The sequence below is a fragment of the Molossus molossus genome, unplaced genomic scaffold, assembly GCF_014108415.1.
Source record: "Molossus molossus isolate mMolMol1 unplaced genomic scaffold, mMolMol1.p scaffold_m16_p_8, whole genome shotgun sequence".
NCBI lineage: Eukaryota > Metazoa > Chordata > Mammalia > Chiroptera > Molossidae > Molossus > Molossus molossus.
In genome coordinates this window covers 24,556,616-24,580,537 of record NW_023425402.1, presented here as the reverse complement: position 1 = coordinate 24,580,537, position 23,922 = coordinate 24,556,616, and the positions used below count along the sequence as shown (strand labels likewise).

The 23,922-nt window shown below is 35.5% G+C and overlaps 1 protein-coding gene across 1 annotated transcript in view; it reads right to left on the bottom strand.

Moving 5' to 3' along the window:
* TINAG (tubulointerstitial nephritis antigen) overlaps positions 1–23,721 on the bottom strand; it is an 89,033-nt gene extending 65,312 nt beyond the window's left edge. Inside the window, exons 1-4 of the mRNA XM_036248951.1 lie at positions 23,247–23,721; positions 17,152–17,215; positions 16,007–16,096; positions 10,943–11,057 (exon numbers count right to left, since the gene is read on the bottom strand). Of these exons, the coding sequence (XP_036104844.1) occupies positions 10,943–11,057; positions 16,007–16,096; positions 17,152–17,215; positions 23,247–23,583 (606 nt within the window). The 5' untranslated portion in view covers positions 23,584–23,721. The remainder of the gene's footprint in view (positions 1–10,942; positions 11,058–16,006; positions 16,097–17,151; positions 17,216–23,246) is intronic.
* Positions 23,722–23,922: the final 201 nt, after the last annotated feature.

The following is a 23,922-nucleotide window of genomic DNA, read 5'->3' as shown; positions in this document are numbered from 1 at the left end:
GAGGAGTTTTCCATTTTTTGTTCAGATAGAGTGGGAGGGAGAGAGAGAGAAACATTGACGTGAAAGGGACACATTGAGTGGTTGCCTCCCACACAACCCAACCAGGGCCGGGGACAAACTGCAACCGAGGTACATGCCCTTAGTGGGAACCGAACCCTGGTCTCTCTGGACCGCAGGCTGATGCTCTAACCGCTGAGCCAAACTGGCCAGGGCCAAAACAACATTTTTATTAAAAACATTTTTAACAATCCACTAAGCCAGATCAATTCATGAAGCTTGCATATTAGATCTTTCAAGATTTTTTTTTTTATCCTCACTCCGAGGATATTTTTGCCTTTTGTTTTTTGGTTTTTGTTCAGATGAAGTGGGAGGGAGAGAGAGGAAGAGAGAGAGAAAGAAAGAGAAAAATCGATATGAAAGGGACACATCGAGTGGTTGCCACCCTCAGGGAGGGAGCAAACTGCAACCGAGGTATATGCCCTTAGCAGGAACCGAACCTGGGTCTCTCTGGACCACAGGCCGACGCTCTAACCGCTGAGCCAAACCAGCCAGGGCATCTTTCAAGATTTTTTATTTTTTTATCACACATTTAATATTGCTTTTCCTAAAAATAAGCCCATAAGATTTGAGGTCCAATGGATATATATTAGCTTTCAATTTTATTTGACTTACAATATTTGATAATCTGATATAGTGAACACAGAGGAAATTTTATATCTCACTATCACTACTATAATTATATAATTACTATTATTTTATTAATTATTACATAATTTTCCTCTAAAGTGAATAGTTTGTTGTTTGTTTTTTTACATTGGAAAAGAGAAATGTTTTAATAGACTGCAGATAACTGGATATCTTTCTTTAATACTACACCAAAATTCCACAAGTAGTAGTTTGGTTTGTTTTGTGTAAGCTACTTTATTTTTTATTGATTTATTTATTTTATTTTTGTTACAAATGTTTCTCCTTTTTTACCCCATTGACACCCTCCTCCCTATGCCCTCCCACCCCATTCCCGGCTTTGTTGTCCATGTCCATTGGTTATGTTTACATGCATATAAGTTCTGTGGTTTATATCTTCACTCCCCCCACCACTCCCTCTTCTGAGGGTTGTCAGTCTGTACCCTACTTCCACGTCTCTCGGTCTACCCTATTCCTCAGACTGTTATGTTCATTATATTCCACAAATAAGTGAGATCATGTGATATTTGTCTTTTTCTGCTTGGCTTCTTTCACTTAGGATAATACTGTCCAGGTCCCTCCATGTCGTCTCAAAGGATAAGAGATCTTTCTTTCTTACAGCTGCATAGACCTCCATTGTGTATATGTACCACAGCTTTTTTATCCATTTGTCTACTGATGGACACTTGGGCTGTTTTCAGATCTTAGCTATTGTAAATAGTGCTGCTATGAACATGGGGGTACATATATTCTTTCTGATTGGTGTTTCAGGTTTCTTAGGGTATATTCCTAGAAGTGGGATCACTAGGTCAAATGGCAAATCAATTTTTAACTTTTTGAGGTAACACCATAGTGTTTTCCATAGTGGCTGCACCAGTCTGCATTCCCACCAGCAGTATACTAGAGTCACCTTTTCTCCACACCCTCACCAACACTTGTTGTTTGATGATTTGTTGATGGCAGCCATTCTGACAGGTGTGAGGTGATACCTCATTGTTGTTTTAATTTGCATCTCTCTGATGATTAGTGATGTTGAGCATTTCTTCATATGTCTCTTGGCCATTTGTATGTCCTGTTTGGAGAGGTGTCTATTTAGCTCCTCTGCCCATTTTTTAATTGGGTTCTTTGTCTTTCTTTTGTTGAGTTGTATGAGTACTCTATATATTTTGGAAATTAACCCTTATTTGATGTGTCATTGGCAATGATGCTCTCCCATACAGTGGGTTGCCTTTCCATTTTGATGGTTGTTTCTTTTGCTGTGCAGAAACTTTTGAGTTTGATGTAGTCCCATGTGTTCATTTTTTCCTTTGTTTCTATTGCCTTAGGTGATGTATCAGTGAAAATTCTGCTGCATATGATGTCCAAAATTTTGTTGCCTACATTTTCTTCTAGGATTTGTATAGATTCATGAGTCACATTTAAGTCTTTTATTCATTTTGAACTTATTTTTGTGTATGGTGTAAGTTGATGGTCTAGTTTCATTTTTTTGCATGTAGCTGTCCAATTTTCCCAACACCATTTATTAAAGAGGCTGTCTTTACGCCATTGTATGCTCTTGCCAACTTTGTCAAATATTAATTGAGCATAATGTCTTGTGTCAATTTCAGGATTCTCTGTTCTGTTCCACTGGTCTATATGCCTGTTCTTATGCCAGTACCATTCTGTTTTGATTATAGTAGCTTTGTAGTATAACCTGTTAACTGGTATTGTGATCCTACCTTCTTTGTTCTTTTTTTTTCAAGATTGCTGTGGCTATTCAGGGTCTTTTTTGGTTTCATATGAACTTTTGAAGTATTTGTTCTAGTTCTGTGAAATATGTCGCTGGTATTTTGATGGGGATTGCATTGAATCTATAGATTGCTTTGGGTAATGTGGACATTTGAATGATGTTAATTCTTCCAATCCATGAACAAGGTATGTGCTTCCACTTTTTAATATATTCCTCTATTTTTTTTCAATGCCCTATAGTTTTCTGCATATAGGTCCTTTACTTCTTTGGTTAAATTTATTCCTAGGTATCTTAATTTTTTTGCCACGATGGTAAATGGGATTTTTTTTTCAGTTTCTCTTTCTGTGAATTCATCATTGGTGTATAAGAATGCCATCGATTTCTTGACATTTAAAGAGAATAGTTTTAAGAGCTTATAAATAACAGCTTTCAGAAACTGGTAATAGAAGTCTGGCATCATTGAGTAATATGTGTGTTTGATTATTTGTTTTTGGTTAAAGGATAGCTTAATAAGGCATAAGGATCAAGAGGATCAGCTGAGAGTGACAAAAATTCCAAATGACAGTAGCATAAATAGATAACGTATTTTAACAAGATTCACATGATTACATATGGACATTTTTAATTATTTTAATTGTAATGTTGGGGGGGATTTAGTTATAATCTAATTATATTTGCAAATAAACAGTACTCAAATTTGAGGTTAAATTTGAACAATCTTCCTACTTCAATATTTCCATTTAGAAATTAGTGATTAAAGATATATTGGGAACAAATATAAAAATTAAATGCAATGGTTAAGATGAGAATATTTTACAGTAATTCCTGCATTAATTCTATCAAAATCTCTGAAAGAGAATGGAAATAATCACAGAGCAGCTTGAGTACAAACTAATCAAATTCTGGACATTCTGGAAGCTCTTGCTACAAGCCCATAACTACACAATATCGACTGTGAATCATTCCCTGTATCCCTGGTTGCATTTTCCACTACTGAAATCTGGATAATCAGAATGAATGGAGAAACAAAGGGAGGCAACAGAGAATACCATTCTGTTCTGACCCTCACAATCCAAAGCCGTGCACACCAAGACATTTCTTCTGAACTACTTGATTTTGGAGAGAAAAGGGCTAACTTTCTGGCTGCAAATGACAAAATGAGTATTTCATCTTTCACAAAGTTGTCTTCCTGCCTTAACTCTGAAAGTGTTGTGCTTTGCTATATCTCTAGTTTCTATTTATAGTCATTTTTTTAATGATCTACTTCTTGTAAATATTGATATTCAGGGATCGCACTGCAGCAGGTAGAGCTAGCTCTCCAGTCCTTCTCCCTTCATATGCTTTCCCTTCATTAATTGCAATAACAATGTTAGTTCAGCACATGCAAGCTTAGAAAAATGACTCCATGCTCTAGCCCCCCTTGGCTACTAGGTGTGGCCATACTACTAACTTCTGGCCTATCATTGGAAGTACCTGAGAACTTCCTTTACTGCTTTGTTGTTATTGTTAATTCTCATCTGAAGATATTTTTCCATTGATTTTTAGAGAGAGTAGAAGAGAGGGGGAGAGGGGAGAGGGGAGAGGGGGAGAGAGAGAGAGAAAAACATCGATGTGAGAGAGACACATCAATTGGTTGTGTCCTGTACAACCCTACCAGGGCCGGGGATTGAACCTGCAACACAGGCACATGCCCTTGACCAGAAATTGAACCCAGAACGCTTCAGTCTGTGGGCTGACGCTCTAACTGCTGAGCCAAACAGGCCAGGGCCTTTTACTACTTTTCATTAATCTTTTTTACTTTCACTGCTGGTAGGAATTTGGGTATTATAGATAAACAGAGAGAAGCCTTCTTGAACCATTGCATGACCTTGGACATGAAGGCATCGGAAAATAGAACAAGAAGGAAGAAGCCTGGTATCCAACACCAAGAAATGCAACTCTAATGGAGGAATACCTACCTCCAGATTTGTTGGTAAAAGATCAATTTCTATGTTAGTTTGGATATTTGTCACTCTCAGATGAGCCTAATCATAGCTAAAACAGCACACATAGCTGACATGAAAGTTGCTAGGGCAATCTACATTTCATGAACAAAGGACACCATCAAATGTAAGACATCCCAATTTCAGAGGGTAAATAAGTGAAGAAAGTGTGCATCTAGAAATTGAGGAACTATGATATTTCCTAAAATGATTTTCTTAGAATGCCAATTTTTGCAGGATTGTAAACAATAATTACAAAAGGAGTTAATTATTCCAACAGTTCTGAGAAACTCTGGTTTTGAAAATTAAATAGATTTTTGTCCTCTCTGCAATATATTTTATAAGCTACCTAAGAGTTGTGAGGCTAAAAGAATTGAAATAATGTTCATGTTAGTAAACGTTTATGACCCAATGCAAAGCACTTTATTTTATTTCACATCATTCTTATTGTGAAGCAGATCAAAGGACTAGTGTTTCAGGGAATAAACTTGGAGAAGAACCATGGAATGGACTAGATAGACCAGGCCTTGGGGAGGCCAGAGAGTAGGGGGCTGCAATATCAACACAACAAATCAGCTCAGGAATCTAATTTTAGCAGCCCTTAAATATTTACTAAAGAAAGAAAAATAATATATTTTAACTTTTTTAAAAAAAATGTGTCTTGTGGGGATTCATGCAGCTCTCAGTGTTGTTCACATGGTGTTTGATTATTTGACAATGTTGTGCATCAGACTGGGACTAATACAGAAAGATAAAGCAGAAAACTCAGAAATGGATTTGAGAGAGAGGACATTCATTCTGCCACAAGTTCAGCAGAAAAAAAAAAGTGAGGCTGGGTGTGTATGTACTGAAGGGTCTGAGATTCCATTCTGAGAAGGAGGGAAAGAAAGAAAAGACGGAAACTTGAGAAGGCATAAGTAATTCGTTGATGCTCTTTGGGTTCCAAAACTCATAGAGACATCAAGAACAACCGGCTTTCACCTACACAGATGAGATGATTCTGAGATGAGATGAAGAAAATAAAGACTTGACGATTCCATCATGGTGTCTGGCCATAGCCCTGTTCTGCAGCATCCTGGACACCTGCTGCCCTTTATGAAATTATTATAAAAGCCTAATGTGATTTGCCTTATGTATGTGGGAGTTAAATATCAACTTTATGGGGAAAACAGTCATTCTGTTCAAAATTACATAAAGAACATAATGATATAACTGTGTTTTTCACTTTTCTAGGCAGGGTTCTGGTTTCTGCACAGGCCATGGTTTACACAGGTGACAAACAAACATTAATAGGATCAAGTGGAATATGTTTGTTCAGGCAGGGTTCTTCCTAGTCACATTAAAATGTTCAAGAACCTATGAAAGGTAAAACAATGACTTCATAATCATTCACTTTGATATTTTCCAAAGGTATTTCTCATCCCTCAGTTTTTGCTATCATTGAAATGTATTTCAGAAAGGAAAAAACAGAGCCCCCTATTATAACTAAAGACTAGAGAAATAAACCTAGTTAATCAAATGCTATTTGTATCCAGCTTATTAAATAAATTTGTATTTCTAACCTCACTGATCAATGGCTTTAAAAGTTATTACATAATACATAAAATATTATTTTACCTTAACTTTCAACATGTCATAGAACAAAACATTATTTTTCCTTTGTTAGTAATGCCACTAAAACACACTGAAGTCATTTCTATTGGGTGAGCTATGAGGTTGATAAAATATTTTAGAACATTTTACATACATCAATCTCATACCATATAATATAGTACAGTAACATTATTATTCCAGGCTTCTTCATGTTTTCTTAGTGTCCAAATAGCCTCACCTTAGATGTGATGCTTATCTGTAATAGCTTTTATTAACATTTATGTTCTCCCTGGAGAATCAGCACCAACAGAACTATTTTGAAAGTTTTTTAAGTGACTAAGTACAGAAAAAAAAACCTCTTAATTTCCCCACTTTTATTTGAAAATAGCATTTTTATTCAAAATACTTATAATATTTATAATAGAACATAACACAGTGAAGTTTTTTTGTGTGTTTTTTTTAATTCTTACCCACGGACATACCTATTGATGTTAGAGAGTATGGGAGAGAGACAGAAAAAGAAACATTGATGTGAGAGAGAAACATCAGTCAGGTGCCTTGCCTTCCCACACATGCCCCAACCAGGATTCAGGGATCAAGCTTACAACATGGGTTTGTGCCCTGACTAGAAATTGAACCTGCAGCCCCTTCAGTGTATAGGATGATGCTCCAACCAACTGAGCCACACCGACCAGGGCCACATAGTGAAGCTCTCTGAAGTTATTTCCTAAATTAAAAAGTGCTTGAATATTATACATGAAAAAAATATTCATGTACAGAGTTGATTTGATTAGATTTGCTTTGCTATGATTTGATTTTATTTGATTTGCGGCATAGAAGAACTTTCAGGTTCACCAGAAATATGTAAACTCCATCAGGGCCAATAAATCCAGAGCTTTACCTCTCTTTATCAAATAAAATGCTCCAAATGATAAAGCTTTGGATCATGTAGTGCTTAGAGAATTGGCCTATTTTAGAATCCTGCTATTCTCCTAAGGCTAATCCAAGACATAAAGAACAACTTTCATCTAAGTGCTGTGCTGAGCACTCCTCATTTCGTGTTTCATGAAAATCTTGCTACCCTAAGAACTAGGAACTACTGCTATCATCATTTCACAGAGGAGGAAACTGAGGCAATAAGTGGAGAACCCAATTGAAACCTAAGCACACTGGCTGTCCAGTATATGAAATGGTGCCACATGGGTAAACACACTGTCTTACACATGCCTATTAACAGGCTTCAACTATGATGTGTCTGCTGGCTGAAGAGGACCTCAGTCAATGCCAGTTTTGCACACAGTCATAATAACTAGTTGGCTCCATTGTTTTCTTTCTGAAACACTGAGAATATTCTATTTTATATGAATATGCTTTTGCTCCCTCCAATGTTCTTATTTCAATAGTCTAGCTAAAATTAGCATTTCCTAAAGTGTATTTTATGGAGCCTAAATCTCTGGGAAGATTAATAATCATTATAAACAAACAAACAAACAAAAAAGATTCTCAGATCCATGAATTTAGGAAACACTAGGTTAAAAAAAAAAGGTTGGAATAAGGATTCTCAGTGTGTTCAACATACTAATGAATAGTGTGAATCTTCAGAAGGAAGATATAATGTACAACCATGTCATAGCCTTCTTTTACCATAAGGAGACAAAAGGCTCAATGAGCAGAATTCGAAGTTCTGGTGGGGAGCTCTAGTTCTTGAAGGACTGCTCCCAGTCAGTCCCTTTGTGAATCTAACCATACAACATACAAAGTTCCATTGGACTGAGGCAGAATGCTGATTCATTCCATTGTTCCTAACATTTATAGTGTAGAACAATTTGAATTGAGCTGGACAATCAAGACATGATTTTGAACAATCTCAAGACAACCCTTTCAGGAAAATTTTAAGCATGAAGCAATCGGCCAGCATTTGTAGGCCTGATACTAGACATAACCCTAAAGTGGGTGAAGTGCGTCTTCATACACAGAAAGAAGCTCGGCAGGGTCCCTCTCAGGCTTCTTTCTCTCCCTTTTTTTTCAAACTGTTTTCATCCGCTCTGCTTGCATCCAGAGAGAACAGTAAGTTTGTGTTTCCTTTTGTCTGTCTTCATTTAGGACTGCCGTCCAGGAAGGGCTTTCTAAAATCCTTAAATTACCTGTTTTGGATCTGCTGCAATCAACACCTTTCTATTCCTCATTATTACTAAGCACACGTTACAAAAATGTATTTCAAGTAAACTGATTCCTACAGATGAAACAGACTTTCCGTATGTATATGACCGTGGAGCTCTCTGTACAATACCTATTGATATTCCTCTTACTCATCCTCAGCAAGCACATTCTGGGAACAGTGACCGAAGCCAAGGGATGAATCCAGGAAACCAGGCAGGGAAGACAAGAGCTTTCAGAGGAACCAGTGATGACTCATCGCTGATCTTTCCCACCCAGGATGAAAGGATGTCATGAAACCCAGCTTGCAACCACGTAATGGGGTCAAGGAAAGGGAGATGTTTTGGGGTAGGGACACGGTGAATTTTCTCAGCAAAATCATTACCACTATTGTAAACTGCCTACCCTAACTGTACATATAGACCATCTTATGCTGAAAATGGTATAAAAAAAAATTGGAAACAGTTGGAGGCTGGGGAGAGAGTTATGCAGAAACATATAGAAAAATAATTCATTTTCAATGTACTCAGAGGCAATTGGATGTACTGGAGGTATTTTCGATGTAGTCACCAGACTAAGAACTAACTTGTTTTTTTAGCTCTTCCTGTAGTTACCAGTGTACTTCAGTTCATATTAACTTCATGTTCTCCCTAGAAGTAATTATATTTCTGATTTTCTTATATCTGACCAGATATAAGGACAATGCCAACACTAAAAAACTTTTGTAAGACCCCTCAGTCTTCAAGCCACTGTGCCCTAGAAAGAAAAAGCTACTTCCTTGCCTTACATCATAAGTAGATAATGGAGCTCTTACAGATCAACCAAATTTTCCTTATTACTTTCCTGGAATTACTAGGCTGCTATATTACATTAATTCATAGCATTAGGTTAGTTAAATTCTCCCAAACTACTGATTACTAAGATTTTTTTTTAATATCACCACAGTGACTTTTTGCCAACAAACCCCAGCAGTCAATAATGATTTAGAATTAAATATTTTTTTCTGTGATACGGTAGATAGCAACTTGGGAAAGAAATGCACCCATTTTCTCTAGAATATAAAATATTCCAAATTGCAAAAATTAAAACTTAAAAAGAAAATGTTAGAAATAGTGCAGAGAAAATGTAGTATAGACACTCAATATGTGACCAGGACCCTCAATAAAAGCAGGGGAAAGAGAAATCCTTATAAAGATATAAATTTATTATTTTCTTAAACGATTCTGTTTTTCTTTTTTCTTTTTTTTCCCAGATGAGGACAAAAGGGGGGGAAAAAAAAACAGGGAAAAAAATAGCTTTTACAACCCATGACACACTTTACTAAAATTCATGAATCTGAGTCACACCTCTAAAGATTTTATATCTTACCGATTACAGGAAAGATCCAAAAATACATCTAAGCTCATCATTTCTTAAAGTTAGCGTTAGATCAAAGATTAAAAGGCTTTTTGCTATTTTGGATTTTGGTAGGCCAGAACTTCCTGATGCTACCGGAACTCTGGGGACTTATTTTGGGGGCAGATCTTTTAAGATGTCTTGGCTCTGTAATTGAAGTAATTTTGTGGTGGCTTTTCACTTCTCAGTCTCAGTGTGACTTAACTGCTCTCAATCTCCATTTCCTTGTCTTGAAAATGTGAATAATTATAGAACCCACTACACCAAGCTGCTGCGGGAATTAGATGAGATGATGTGCGAAAGTGCTTGTAAGAGTGCTTAACACACAACTCCTCGATAAATGGCAGCTATTACTATCTTTTTTGATACCAGTTATAATTTAGAAGGCCCTGCTAGTGGAATGTGAATTGGAATAACAACTCAGGGAATTACATCTCTCAAAAGCAAAGCACATTAAATGTCTAATAAGAAACCCGTGGCTTTACAATTTATCCAACAGCAAACAACAGCCCTGTTTACTCTCAGATGCTGAGAGCATGCAGGAAGCCAGGAACAGGTATCTTTACTGCACAGTGAAGAAGCCTCATTTCAGCACTCTGGGAGCCCAGCCTGCCCTGGGCACTTGCTCGTAGGCCTTGAATACCATCACACCTCAGCTGCAAAGTGTGTGTGCCTGAGAGATGCCTCATATCTCCGACCTCAAACTGCAGTTCTAGCAGTTATAGTCTGTGATAATCACAGAGGTAGATGTCTCTTTAGGCAAGATACCTATTGTCAGATGAAAACACCTCTTAAAAATGAAAGGGAAGACCAATACAATAGTACAAAGCGTAAGAGCATTAGGAAACGAAATCTCACAAAGGTGTGTGCCAGGCCAGCAGGCAAAATTTGAAGATGTTCTTTCAATGGAAATACTGAGGATTTTTTGAGGATAAACTTATTAATCATCAGAGCATACATGTCTGCAGTTATTGGCATTTATTTTATCCTCATGTGATAATGGAGAGTTCAAGAGACTAATTCACAGAATAACTTTGCTTATTGTTTAAAAAGACATAAGGACCCTTTCTTAAGCACTGAGTCACTAAACAGCCAATAATCAGAAACATGAATTTCTATGAAATCATTGGCAATGCAAATGAACACACAATTGTTCTTGAAGATAGGAGACTATATCTAATTGATATGAATAAACTTTAAAACTCTAAATGCAATTTTGAGGGCTGTAACAACCATTTTGGGAAAGGTTTTTTATTAATATGACAAAATTATAAATCTGAAAGCTCAGAACTCAATATTTTTTATTTCTTAAAATCACTTGAAATGCACACACATGCACACCTGTACACACACAAACAGGCACACACACACACATACACAAGTTCCAGAGGAAAACACTTACTGTCACTTCGTTCATGCTCAGAAGCACGGGGCTGGGCGGCAAGGTGCCTAGACGATGTTTGAAACCTTCTTCTAAAGTCATTCCCCAGAATTGACTATAGTTCTGGGCTGTCCATCTGCCTTACAAATGAGAGAAAGAAATATATACAGGTAATATAATAACTCTTTTATAAATACATGTTCATTTATATTTCTGAAATTATACAAAAGCAAATCTCACAAATTTGGAACAATTACTGCAAGGTAGATTTTTTTTATAAAAGTGATGCATTATTGATCACGCCAGTAGTGGAGCAGATGAGATACTCTTCCTAAACAAGGTCTGTCTCCATTACTTTAATGAACATGTGAGGAACCAAAAGATACATCAATATAGACTAAATTTAATAATATAAAATCTTTACAAACTGCAAAGTGATTAAATGGTAATAAGGCATTCAATATATGCAATTTTAATGTCATTAGACACATGTTACATAGAATTTTGAATGTATAGAAATGTAGATATAGATTAAATATGGTAATCCATTTTATTTATAATCTAGATTTAAAAAGAATTTGGCCATATATAAAGAAGTATCCATGAAAACCTGAGAATAAAATAGGTATTCTTTAAAACATTACATCAGTGCTAATTAATTTTATTGAAATATTCTATCATGGTATAAAGTAACAACAACAACAAAAAAATATATATATATATATATTATATTATATTATATATATATATCTTTCTAGAGACATATTTTGTGCCCTTACATAGAAAAAGAAACTTTGTATTCAAATTCTAATATTGAAATTTGAAGACAAAAATAATCCCTTAATGTTAGGAGATAAAAAATGAGACAGAGGAAAGTAATTTAATCATTGCTTGTTTGAATTCTACAAATTGAGGGTAATATATTTTCAGTACTTAAATCTAAACTTTATCCTTTTGTGTTATTACCAAATTGTTTATAATGTGATAGGCTACTATGACTGATGAAAGATAAAACTCAATTTTCAATAACATGCTTAGCAAGTTAATGCTTTTCTTTTATAAGATCTGCTAGTTCATAAAACCTTAAGCAACTTTAAGACATCATTTTAAAGTGTAATCCCCATCACCCGAGGAATTTCAATATGAAATCCTCTGACTGTATTGAGTATTGCAGCATTATTGAAGAGACTAACAGGACCAGCCTTAGGCAAAATTATATCATCAGTGAAGTATGTTTTTGGTGCCCTACACTAGTAGTTTCTAAACATTCAGAGACATTTTGGGGTCATTTATTTAATCACTAAATTTAAGAGCAAGGGTCAGTATTTAAAAAAATAAAATACTGTGTAGGAAAAATAATAGAAAATATTAGGGTTTACTACACATAGTGAGAAGTGCTGTTTGTAAATATCTAGGTGTGTGTGTACAGGTGAGTTCCCACAGGTGTGTGTATGCAGGTGTGTTTACAAGTGTGTGTGTGTGTGTACCAGGTCACAAAGTTAAATATATGTTTTGATGTGACTTAAACCCAAAAAATATGTTAAAGACATATGTCCTACACCATCTTCTTTTGACCCAGACTCATCCATTCCTTCTCATCCAAGTTAGCGTTTACTAAACATTCTCAATTTATCTATCAGATTCTCTTGTAAGCACTGGAAACACTAAAATAAATAAATGTATTTACCCTTAAGGAGCGCATACCTAAAAAGACAACAAAGATAGAAATGACTTCAGTATGTGTCATTTATTAGCAGTAGGAGAAAGGACGATTAGAGTACAGGATTCATGACATAACTCTGCCTGAAGGAGTAGCTATCGTTTTCACAGACAGTGACTTTAGTGCTCAGCCCGGAAGGATGAGAATGAGTTTGGTAGTCAGATGTAAAAGAAGAGAATATTTATTCTGAATAAAGGCAACTCTGGAAATAAAACCACAGGTTTGAAATTAGGTAAAACACTGATGAGAGAGCAGATAAATTAAATGCTTAAATTACGAGAGGAACAAGGGAGACAGAGGCTGGAAAAAGTGTCAACAATGAGGCAGTACAGAGGCATTTGGGTCAGATGGTCACTAAGGAGTATAATTTTATTTTATAAGCAATAGGGTGTCATTGAGGATTTTTAAGAACATGAGCAGCAAACATTTGTTTTAGAAGGATAACCATGAAAGAATAAAGAATTGGTTAACCTGAAAACAGAGAGATACGGTTGGGTCATTTAAAACTAGGTTCCATAAAGAAATGCACTAGAACATAGCAAAGGAATAGAGAAAGTAAATATTAAAAGACATATGAGAATTATAAGAGCCATGGTGACTGAGAATGAAGAGAAAAGAAGAATCAAACTAACTTCAAATATTCTGGGCTGGTTATCAAGGTGGAGGAGGACACCAATAACCAAGGAGAAATCAAAGAGGTAATCCTTGCAGTCTGGGAATGTTGATTTTGCAAAACGAGTGAAAAATCAAGGCCAACTTGTCCAACGGACTAGATTTTGAGTTCATAAGAAAAATCAATTTTAGAGGTGTGATCAATTTAACATGGCCTCAAAATTTTTGCAGCTCTTTCCATCAAGAAGGCTAGCAGACACATGGACCCACCAACCACCAGCACCAACCACCAGACAAGGGAGAGAGGCCCTCTTAGACAATTCAGGCCCAGCTGAGGTTCCAGATGTCTGTAGTTACATAAAACCCCAAGAGAAACCAGCAAAGAGCCTCAACTAAGTCCACCCAAACTGCTGAAGTGAACAAATGAAAAGCCTGTGGTTTTAAGCTGCCACATTCTGGAGAGGTTTTTTGTGTAGCATCAGGCAACTGGAACAGTTATCAATACCCCTTTGTTCCACAAACAAGATGATTATTACTTAAGCCAATAATTTAGTACTTATGTACTTCCCTATCATTAGAAATCCATCTATAAAGTATGACATGTTGACTCCGCTAGATTATAAATTCCTTTAAGACAGAAATGATTTATTGGTATCCTTAGCAGTGCCACAAAAGAAATAAATTATGTTAATATTAATTGATTGCATTAAAATAATACAGGGAATAAGTAAGCACTAGAGTGGGTTACGTAGAATGAATCGAGACTTGGATCTAATACACTACCAAGATGTAAGAAATAAATGTTTTAAAGCAAAGGTTGTACATATTGGTATGTAGGTTATTTTAAAAAACATTTAATAAATAATGAATGATATGTAATTCTGTTTTCACACATGAAAATAGTTTGACCAGAAGCCACAGAAAATAGAACTTTTTTTGAAATTCAAGGACTTCCTTTCCCCAGTAATTAAGTTTAATTTTACTCCTTTTCTTCATAGCTTATGTGTTTTACTTTCTCCCCACACACACCCACTTAGGTCCATGTATATTTTATTTTGCTCCAATTATACTTCATATTTTATTCTTGTAAAGTCTTCTATGTTTGCTACTAAAAGGCAAAGTCCATGCCACTTAAATAGTCCCAGAGTACTCTGTCAATAAACAAATGATGTAATGAAATTTCTTCTTCCCAAAGAAAGCAGCATTCCCAACAATTTTTTTTACTGTTACATATACTTTCTTTCCACATTGGATTAGACTGTGGTTTCTCATGGGTCTATAGAAAGGTGGGCTACTTATTATGGTTTCTTGGAAGTGTGTGTACAATTGTAGGCTAAGCATTTGAATCCTTTTATGAATCCAATTCAGATTATGTTTCATGATGACACATACTCTTATGTTCTTTTAATAATTTGAATATCAACCACAGAAAATTATGAGTTTTTCTTAGAAATACTTAAAATATATTATCACCTAAAATATTGATTAAACACATGCGAGCACGCGCGCACACACACAAGAATTGAGAATTGTTTTAAGAATATTAATGTCAACAAATGCAACTTTCTATATTTTATATATTCCAAGAAAATACCTTAGGTACATTGAAATAATGTCCCCATTGTGCTGGGAAGCATATGTTTTAAGTATGCAAGGAAATGATATTTTTAATTTTTAAAAATATATTTCAGGGTTACTCTACTTTTAGGGTTGCTTGACAATAAATCATCTTATGTGAAATCATTTTCAAAATGTGATTAATGGCAGTCGAGAAGTCCTGAGACAGACACCTACCAGCCTATCCCTCTTCCTTTCGGTTCAATAGAGACAGATAGTGTTAGCACCAACATCTTAATTTCCTCTTTGTAAATGGAGAAGCCAACGAATTTACTGATCTTTGGAAGAGCATCAAACAGTCATCTGCTATGTTTAAGTGTCAGTCAGCCCTGTCTTTTTTGTTGTTGTTAATCCTTGCCTGAGGAGATTTTTCCATTGATTTTAGATAGAGTAGAAGGGAGAGAAGGAGAGAGAGAAAGAAACATCAGTGTGAGAGAGGCACACCCATTGGTTGCCTTATGCAAGACTCCTACTGGGGCTGGGGAATCAAACCTGCAACTTAGGCACATGCGCTTGACTGGAAATCAAACCTGAGACCCTTCCATCTGAGGGCCACAGCTCCAACCTCTGAGCCAAGCTGGCTAGGGCTCAATCAGCCCTGTCTTTAGTAAAATGGCTCAATCTCTCTTTGGACTCTACTGCAAGTAAAATTGACTAGATATCAGCCATTTCAGTGAAATTGTCTAGATGGGTTGGTTATTTGGGGGATCATCAAGATCTACTGCCCTCATAAAGCTCGGCTATGCCCAGGACAGCTGAGCATGTGATTGGCTGAGCAGCAGAGGGAAAGATGGTAAACATGAATAACTCACATATGCCTACTTCCTGATTTTGCCTGAATAGTTATCCAAACTGAAGCTCCCCCTACACTCCTTGCTCATACCATGACACTGCTCCTCTCTAGATAATTTAAGACCATCCCTTATAATTCTTCGCCATGCATTTTTATTTTTAATTACTTAATATTCACCTCTGTGAATCCCAATTTTACATATCTTCCTACCTACCTCCCCATTTCTTCTCCACTCTTTCTTTTGAAATGACTATTTTTAGGAGTAAATGATAGGAAATACATTGTCTGAACCCTGAGGAGTAACTGGGAATGCTGAAAGCCTATAAAGCAAGATTCCACTCACCCGTAGTCTCCTTTATTGACATGTTCAATTAATTCTGGTTCAATAAGGCATACATGCTTGGAACATTGCCATTGCTGTCCTGAACATGTGCTGCAAAGATACAAAAATTACAACAGTGTTCAGGCCTTGATGGAGTACATTTACAAAATTAGTAACCAGAGCTGCATATTCTTAAGGCATAAAATGAATTTTGATTAATGTTAGCCATATGCCTATTTGACTTTTGGCAAAAAAAAAAAAAAAAAATATATATATATATATATATATATATATATATATATATATATATTTACACATATGTATATATATGTATGTATATGTGTATATATATGTATGTATGTATATGTATATGTATGTGTGTATATATAACATATGTATTTAGCTACCAATGTGCTCCTCTCTTGTTTTCCAGGCAATTCATAAATAAAATGACCACATTCATTGAAACAGTTTAAAACCACAAAGTTTTAAAACACAAATCAAGCCCTGGCCGGTTTGGCTCAGCGGTTAGAGCATCAGCCTGCGGTCCACAGAGACCCGGGTTCGGTTCCCGCTAAGGGCATGTACCTTGGCTGCAGTTTGTCCCCGGCCCTGGTTAGGTCGTGTGGGTGGTGGCCACTCGATGTGTCCCTTTCACATTGATGTTTCTCTCTCTTCCTCTCTCCTTCCCGCTCTATCTGAGTAAAAAATGGAAAAATGTCCTCGGGTGAGGATAAAAAAATAAATAAATAAAACACAAATCAATTTAGACAGTAGATTCAAGGTATTTGTCTTTGGAAACCTTCTATAAGACCATCCTGTCAAGGCAGGCTGTTTTGATATATAATTACTATGTTTGAAGAAAGATGATGTACCTGTAGTATATCATGTTTGTAATTTAGAGATGTATTTAAAGCAGCCCTGATGTATGACGAAGTCTCATTGTCATGAATATCAAACTCAAGCAATAAAAAACATATTCATGATTAGATAATTAACATTCACTAAAATTAAATATGCTTTACAAACTATAGATATGTGATATCTTATTACTTATGATTGTTTCTATCTGTGTTTAAATGTATGCTTTGTTTCACAGATGTCCATTTATTTAAAGAAAACACACACACGGTAGATTTCATTTTAGTGTTATTTAAATTCATTACCAGGAGTTGCAGTTTTCTTTCATGACTGATCCTTCTTTATAATGCTGACCATTTCTGAGGCAACCTGTCAATATAACATGTCAACAAATAAAAATTCTAAATTGAGTAATAAACTGTTATCTAAAATTGTATTTAGTTTTTCAATTATGCAAAAATATGTGGTGCCAATCTGATGTAAATTTACATCTGGTTTGTGTCAAGGTTTATAAATCAAATTCTTCTGGGCTTATTTCATGAGCTTTTATCTTTACACTGCATATTATATTCCAACAGAGAGGAGTTGTGAAATTTGAAAACTAGATTACTAAGGAATTAATCACTAACCACACTAAAAAAATAACTGTTTTAATAGGTAAGCAATAAAATCATTTAAATAAACATGTCATTTCCCACTTTTTAAAATCTAATTAAGTTTCATATGTGAATGTGATTAATTGCATATGACTAGAGTAAGGAGCTCAAAATTTTGGACAAAATATGAAACTATGTTATTGAATTTACCTGACAGAAATAAATTCTATTTTTTCTTCAGGATTTGAATCAGGAGAAAAATTCATGAAACCAATAAGATTACTACTATTTGTGTTCCAAACACATTTTTTTCAACTATATACTAGTTGTTAGCTAGTTTACCAGATTATATAAACTACTCAAAAGAGACCAGTGTTGAATTATCATCATATAAAAACCATCAGTAAGATATTGTGAAAATGGTACACTGATTATATATTAAATCCCTTTTGAGAAAATAGTTTATTCAAACTTAAAATGTATGTTCAATAAGCATAGCAAAATCTAGTACTTGATCACGTGAAAACTTTTTTGACAGAAACATGTAATTGATAGATCACTTCAATGGCTCCTAATTAAACAAAATAAATTCTACTGCTTAGTCATTCAATCTTGGGGGAAAATCTATATGTTTAGGCAACATTTTAAGGGATCTAGTGTAACTACCAATCACAATATCACAACAGCCACTATGGAATTAACTGTCCTCTGATTTTTAAATTGTTTTGTAGGAAACATTTCAAAATTGCTTCTCTTCAGCATGTATGAATGAATCTCTAATCTCTATGTAATTGCATCAATTCACTTCTTTCCCATGAATTTTTGACATTTTATAATCATGGAAAAGGGAAGAAAACCACCTCTCTCCTGACCACAGATTTCTTGATATAAGAAAGAAGAGGGGAAAGATTCAACTTTAAATCAAGTTCAAAGTTTTAATTGCCACCCAGGATTACACACTTTTAATAAATGAATGTACACTGTTTTTAACTTAAAGAGACCCTAGAACTTTTTTATTATCTAGGAGCAGCAGAAAATTCATGCAATAATTCACGTTAATTCAGTCAAGAGAAGTACTTCTCTTATTAATTTTAAAGGGTGAGTGAATGGTAAAATCAAAGACGATTTTTAAAAAATATGTTTTTATTGATTTTTTAGAGAGAGAGAGAAACATCGATGTGAGAGAGAAACATCAATCAGCTGCCTCCTGCACGCCCCCTACTGGGATTGAGCCCACAACCTGGGTATGTGCCCTGACTGGGAATCAAACTGGAAACTGATTGGGATGATGCTCAATCCACTGAGCACACTGTCTGGGCTCAAAGCTGATTTTTATCATTCCCCATGAATCTTGCTTGTCCATCTTACCAGTTACATAGATAAAGGGAAAAGAAATCATAAAGGTGCTAAGGGGAAAGGACTGCCCCTTCTCTGACCTGTACTTCATCAAATTTAGAATAGAATCAAGTGTTTTAGAATGATTTTTAAGGTCTTTCACAAAATGCCTCTGCCCACGTTACTCCTGTTGTGCTGGGTGGGATGGGGTTCCCAGGAGCTGAAGAATGTGCATGATAGGACACAGAGAAAGAAATAGGCATAGTTTGGAGATAAAGCAAATGGGACATAGATCGAGTTTGGGGAATGAGGAAAAAAGGAATCAAGCATGTCTCACTGGGATTCTGACTTCAATAATGCAGGGACAGTGAAGCTTTTACTAAAATAAAGAACAGGCTTGTGGCAAGAAATCACAAGGTCTGCTTTTCCTACTTTAGGTTTGAATTGAATCTAGGTTAGACATCCTATTGGAGAATGTCAAGCAGAGTAGTTTATGAAAATGCAGAGTTAAGTCAAGGCTGAAGCATGAGTTTGAGAGACAGCAACATACCTATTTTTTAAAGCCTTAAGATTAAATACAAGTCCATTGAAAAGATTGTATATAATTAAGAGAAAGAGGTCCAGAACCGAGTTTAAAACACTCCAGCCAACCAACATTCAGAAGAAACTGGGAAAGTGTGTCCTGTGAGGAAGGAGCAACTTCGAGAGAGAGTAGAATCTTGGAAAGCAAGAGAAGAAAGTGTTTCAGAGAAGCGTGAATGGTCTATCATGTAGAGTAGCAGAGGGAGGCCAAGGAAATGAGACCAGACATCTGAATGTTGTATTTAGTAATGTGAAAGTGGCCAATAACCCTGCCAAGAGAGATTTCATTGAAGTAGCTGGAAATGACATCCTGTAGAAATGAGTTGGAGAGAGAATCAGAAGTCAGGAAGCAAAATGTTTCTTAGATATGTTGCCATGGAAAGAAAGAAGGAAATGGTATAATGGCTGGTTAAGAACATGGACTCCAGGGTTCTTTTTCAAAGTTGGGAGCTACAAAAACATATATTGTAAATTGATAGTTGGTCAGGATGGAAGGGGGAAAATGATGTTTTAGGAAAGAGAGAGGGACCAGAAAGAGAGATATAAAGAGAGGAAGGGAGGGGGAAGAAGAGAGAGAGACAATTGTAAGGGTGAAGATCTTGAAAACACGAGAGTATGGGATTCAGCAGTCAAGAAGGGGAATTGACTCAAAGTAAGCAGTAACCGAGATGAAAGTAGGTTTACAATTACGATGATGGAGAGGTAAGATAATTCCTGGTGGCACTATTTTCACAGTGATATATGTATAAAGCACCTCAGAGTGAGTTAATTGAATTTGTTACACACAGAGCATTTCAACAACAACAAAAAGTAATGACTATTGAAATTAAGTGAGTTTTACAACATTAACAGCCATTAATACAAAATACTTGGAGAGCAAAACAATTGTGTACTGATATGAGAAGAGATGAAAGATGTTTGTAATTTATTTTAAAGTACTTCATCATAATGTATTATAATATCTGTGTAGATTAGATAAAATATTTTAAAGTTACATTCTATTTTTGTAATGTATATGTCAAAAGCCTTTGCTCTTAGACCTGGTGCCCTGGTGTTGATCTGTAATATGTCCTATGTCCTGCCACTGGTAAGAAGATTTCTCATTCCCTGATATCCACTGTAAGGATAAGAGTACTACCTCTGTAATATAATCATATGTCCCTCCAATAAATTTTTTTCATGCAAGTTAGATGTGGGAACATCTAAAAGGCAAGGACTTGAGACTTCATGAAGCTTACAGAGGTTGTATGAATTGGTTTATGTCTTCCTACCAATATATATTTTTGTAAGGCAGAGTGTTGACTGTGACTTATCTTCATTATAATGTGGTTAAGGAGATTGCAGAGGAGTAAATAACTCTCATCCAATTCAAGTGTGTCAGTGGCTTACACACAGTTTTTACCGACATGAACATGAGTTGTGCATAATCAAATTAGCTTCGGCCTGCTCACAACAGATGGTATACTAGACTCTTCCCCTAGGATCTGCTACACCAAAAGATTCTGTCTGGAAAGTCCACACTGGTTCTGTTTCAGACTCTATCACTTGTTTCTGTATTTGACATTTGAGATCCTCCAATTACTGAACATTTCCACCAGAGACGAGGAAAACAACACAGAAGGAAGATATTTACCAATATGCCCTACTTCCAGGTTATACAAAAAGGATGTCATTTTGAGCTCCTGGAACAGCTGTGGTACAAAGAACTAGACAATACCATGTTACTAGATAACTGAAAAATAATATTTAATAGATCAATGAGTTAACAAGTTCACATCTCAGAGGGAAATGACTGTATACATGCAAAAAAATAGTATGAATAATATGCCATTATCTTTAAATTTTAGTTAATGTTGCATAATTTTTTAATATTGTATGGGACTATTTTCTTCTTACCAGCTACCATAAGCAAAATAAAACAAAAGGAAAAAATTACCTTAATGAGAGCAATTATAGTCTAATGTGAACTTTTTGCTACTAAATAAAATGATTAATTTCTTTCCTCCATAAAAAAAAATGGAATTAAAACCATATCTACATAAATTCTACCTAAAACATTATCTTAAATTAAAGTCTTAGCAAAATTCTAGCTCTCAAGAAAAATGAGCATTGAAGAAGTAGCAATTACTTTTCTAAAGAGGCTATATGATCCAAATAAGAAAAGCTAAAATACATTTTAGCACATCAAAAGCAGTGCAGCTTATATATAATATTTAGAGTCAACACCTATGAAGCCAACTCTGTTCCTACTTAACATCTTTCCATGAGTTCTTAGAGCAGAATGGATTCTTAAATCCTTAATGTGACCTATAAATGCTGTCATAATCTGACCTCGACTCACCCCCAACCCTCTAGTAATCATTACCTTCCAGAAACAGTGGCTGCTTTCAGTTCCAGGGCCAAACTCCTCAGTCTCATATCGGAAACAGCCCTCAGATCTTTGGGTCAGATCCTTTCTCCTCACTCCTCGAGTCTCAGCTTAAATGTCTTCCTTTGCTTCCTCCTTCCCCAGGCTAAATGTATATATTACTTTCTATATTAATGTTATATTCTGATAGACTTTTCACAGCACCCTGAATGTTTCCTTTAGAGACTTTATCAGCATTAATTGTACAGTGAATTTGTTGACTATCTTACACACATACACACCAACTGGACTGACACTTCAGGGAGAATAAGATCTTGCCCTTTTTCTTCCTCATTGTTGCCCTAGAACTAAGCTCTATGTCTGGCCCAGAGGAGACATTCAATGAATAATTTTTGATGTACAACTAAATCTACCATTTCTGGTACAGCATCTGCCACTTTTTAGGGTTAAATAAATGTTTGCTGAGCTGTTCACTGATAAAGGCAAAGGCTTAGAATAAAGGACAATTCTGTGAAATTTTTAAGGAGCATTTCCTCAATTTTTAGAAGCAAGATGAAGGCCACAGCATCTGTATTTTGAAACAAGTTCTTGATTCTGAAGGATACCAAATTTTAGTTTATACTAAATTTTCTTCCAACTGTAATTTCTAGTCACAATACCCATTTATAGTAGTAAGACAGAGCTTTGATTTAAACTGTATTCCTGCTGAGATTTGACAAGATGAATGACAGAGAAATAGGGCCTCATACAAGTATAACTGGTGTTTTGTTTTTGTGTTTTGTTGCAAACCTTGGATATATTGATTGTTCAAAATCTATAGCCATTCTCCTATAATTGGACCAAAACAATAAATACCATCAGTCTTGTTATAAATTATTTGTATGTATCCACTCATTTTAGACTTTTATAATTACCCTATAGAAAGTCCTCTTTTGTTTTAATAGTTTAAACATCCCATATTGGCAAAACAAAACAAAAATATACATGAACAATCTATTTGGTAGTAGGCAGGGTGGGTGGCTGACTTTATTTTGCTCTTCTACTAGTTGTAATGTCATTGCAATACCACAGGTGCTAATGGTAGGAAGTCCATTAATCCCATGAAATAGTAAGTAAAATATTACATGAATCTGTAGATAATCATGGGACTTTCATGAGATTCTTTAGAGGTTACACTGTTGTCAGTACATTTTACAAAGAAAGAAAAATGAATTTCAAGTAACTTTTACCTAAGTTGAATCTGTGTTCAAAACAGGATTCAGACCTGCCTTTACAACGGTCACACCAGAATGCTCCTGAGGGTGCTCATATGATCCACGGGCCCGGCATGTAAGCCCAAACACTAATAATCCAAAGAAATTTATCCTGATGATCACAATATTCCTTTTCTTAAAATTGTTTTTATGTTAAAGAAGAAAAGGGAAGGAAGGAAGGAAGGAAGAGGAAAGAAAGAGAAAAAAAGTTTTGACAGATCTTTTTATAAACTAGTAAAATGCGTAAACATATTCCCAAAGCCTACCTTCTGGATGCCAAGGCTCTTTCTCATCCTGGCAAAATGACTTGTAATCAGGACAGCAATCAGAATTTTTCCTTTCGCAGAATTTATCACAATAACATAGTGCATTCGCCTCATAGAACTGAGTGACACAGTCATCATCTCTGTCTTCACAACAACCAAAACTTCTACAGTATTGCCCTTTGAAAATGGCTCTTTTGAATCGAGTAACTTCCACAACAGTGAGATTTCTAGTGAAATCAGCTCCTGGGTCCACTTCTCTTTCAGATACATACTGTTTTTCCATCCAAATTTCTGTAACAAGATAAGAGAAGATTAAGATCTTATATCGGGTCCACATTATATCAGGTCAGGTATGGCTCCCACTTTCTGTTATATCCAATAGATAACTTCTTGGGGTTTCTCCTTGGAGCCTGAATTCTAATCATCAACACAACTCTGCCTGATACTGATCCTTCACTTGAATTGAGTATACTTCTTGTGGTTAAACATTAATCAAGAATTTAAATGTTTGCCCAAGATAATGTAAGTGTTATAAAGAGACCATTGTAATTCCTCCAAAGCTAAAAATGTTTAATATTTCATATCATGTAAAATATATTCACCACAAAAAAATACATCAATGAAACACTGAATATTACTTGCCCCCCCCCCCAAAAAAAATATATAAATTCTTATG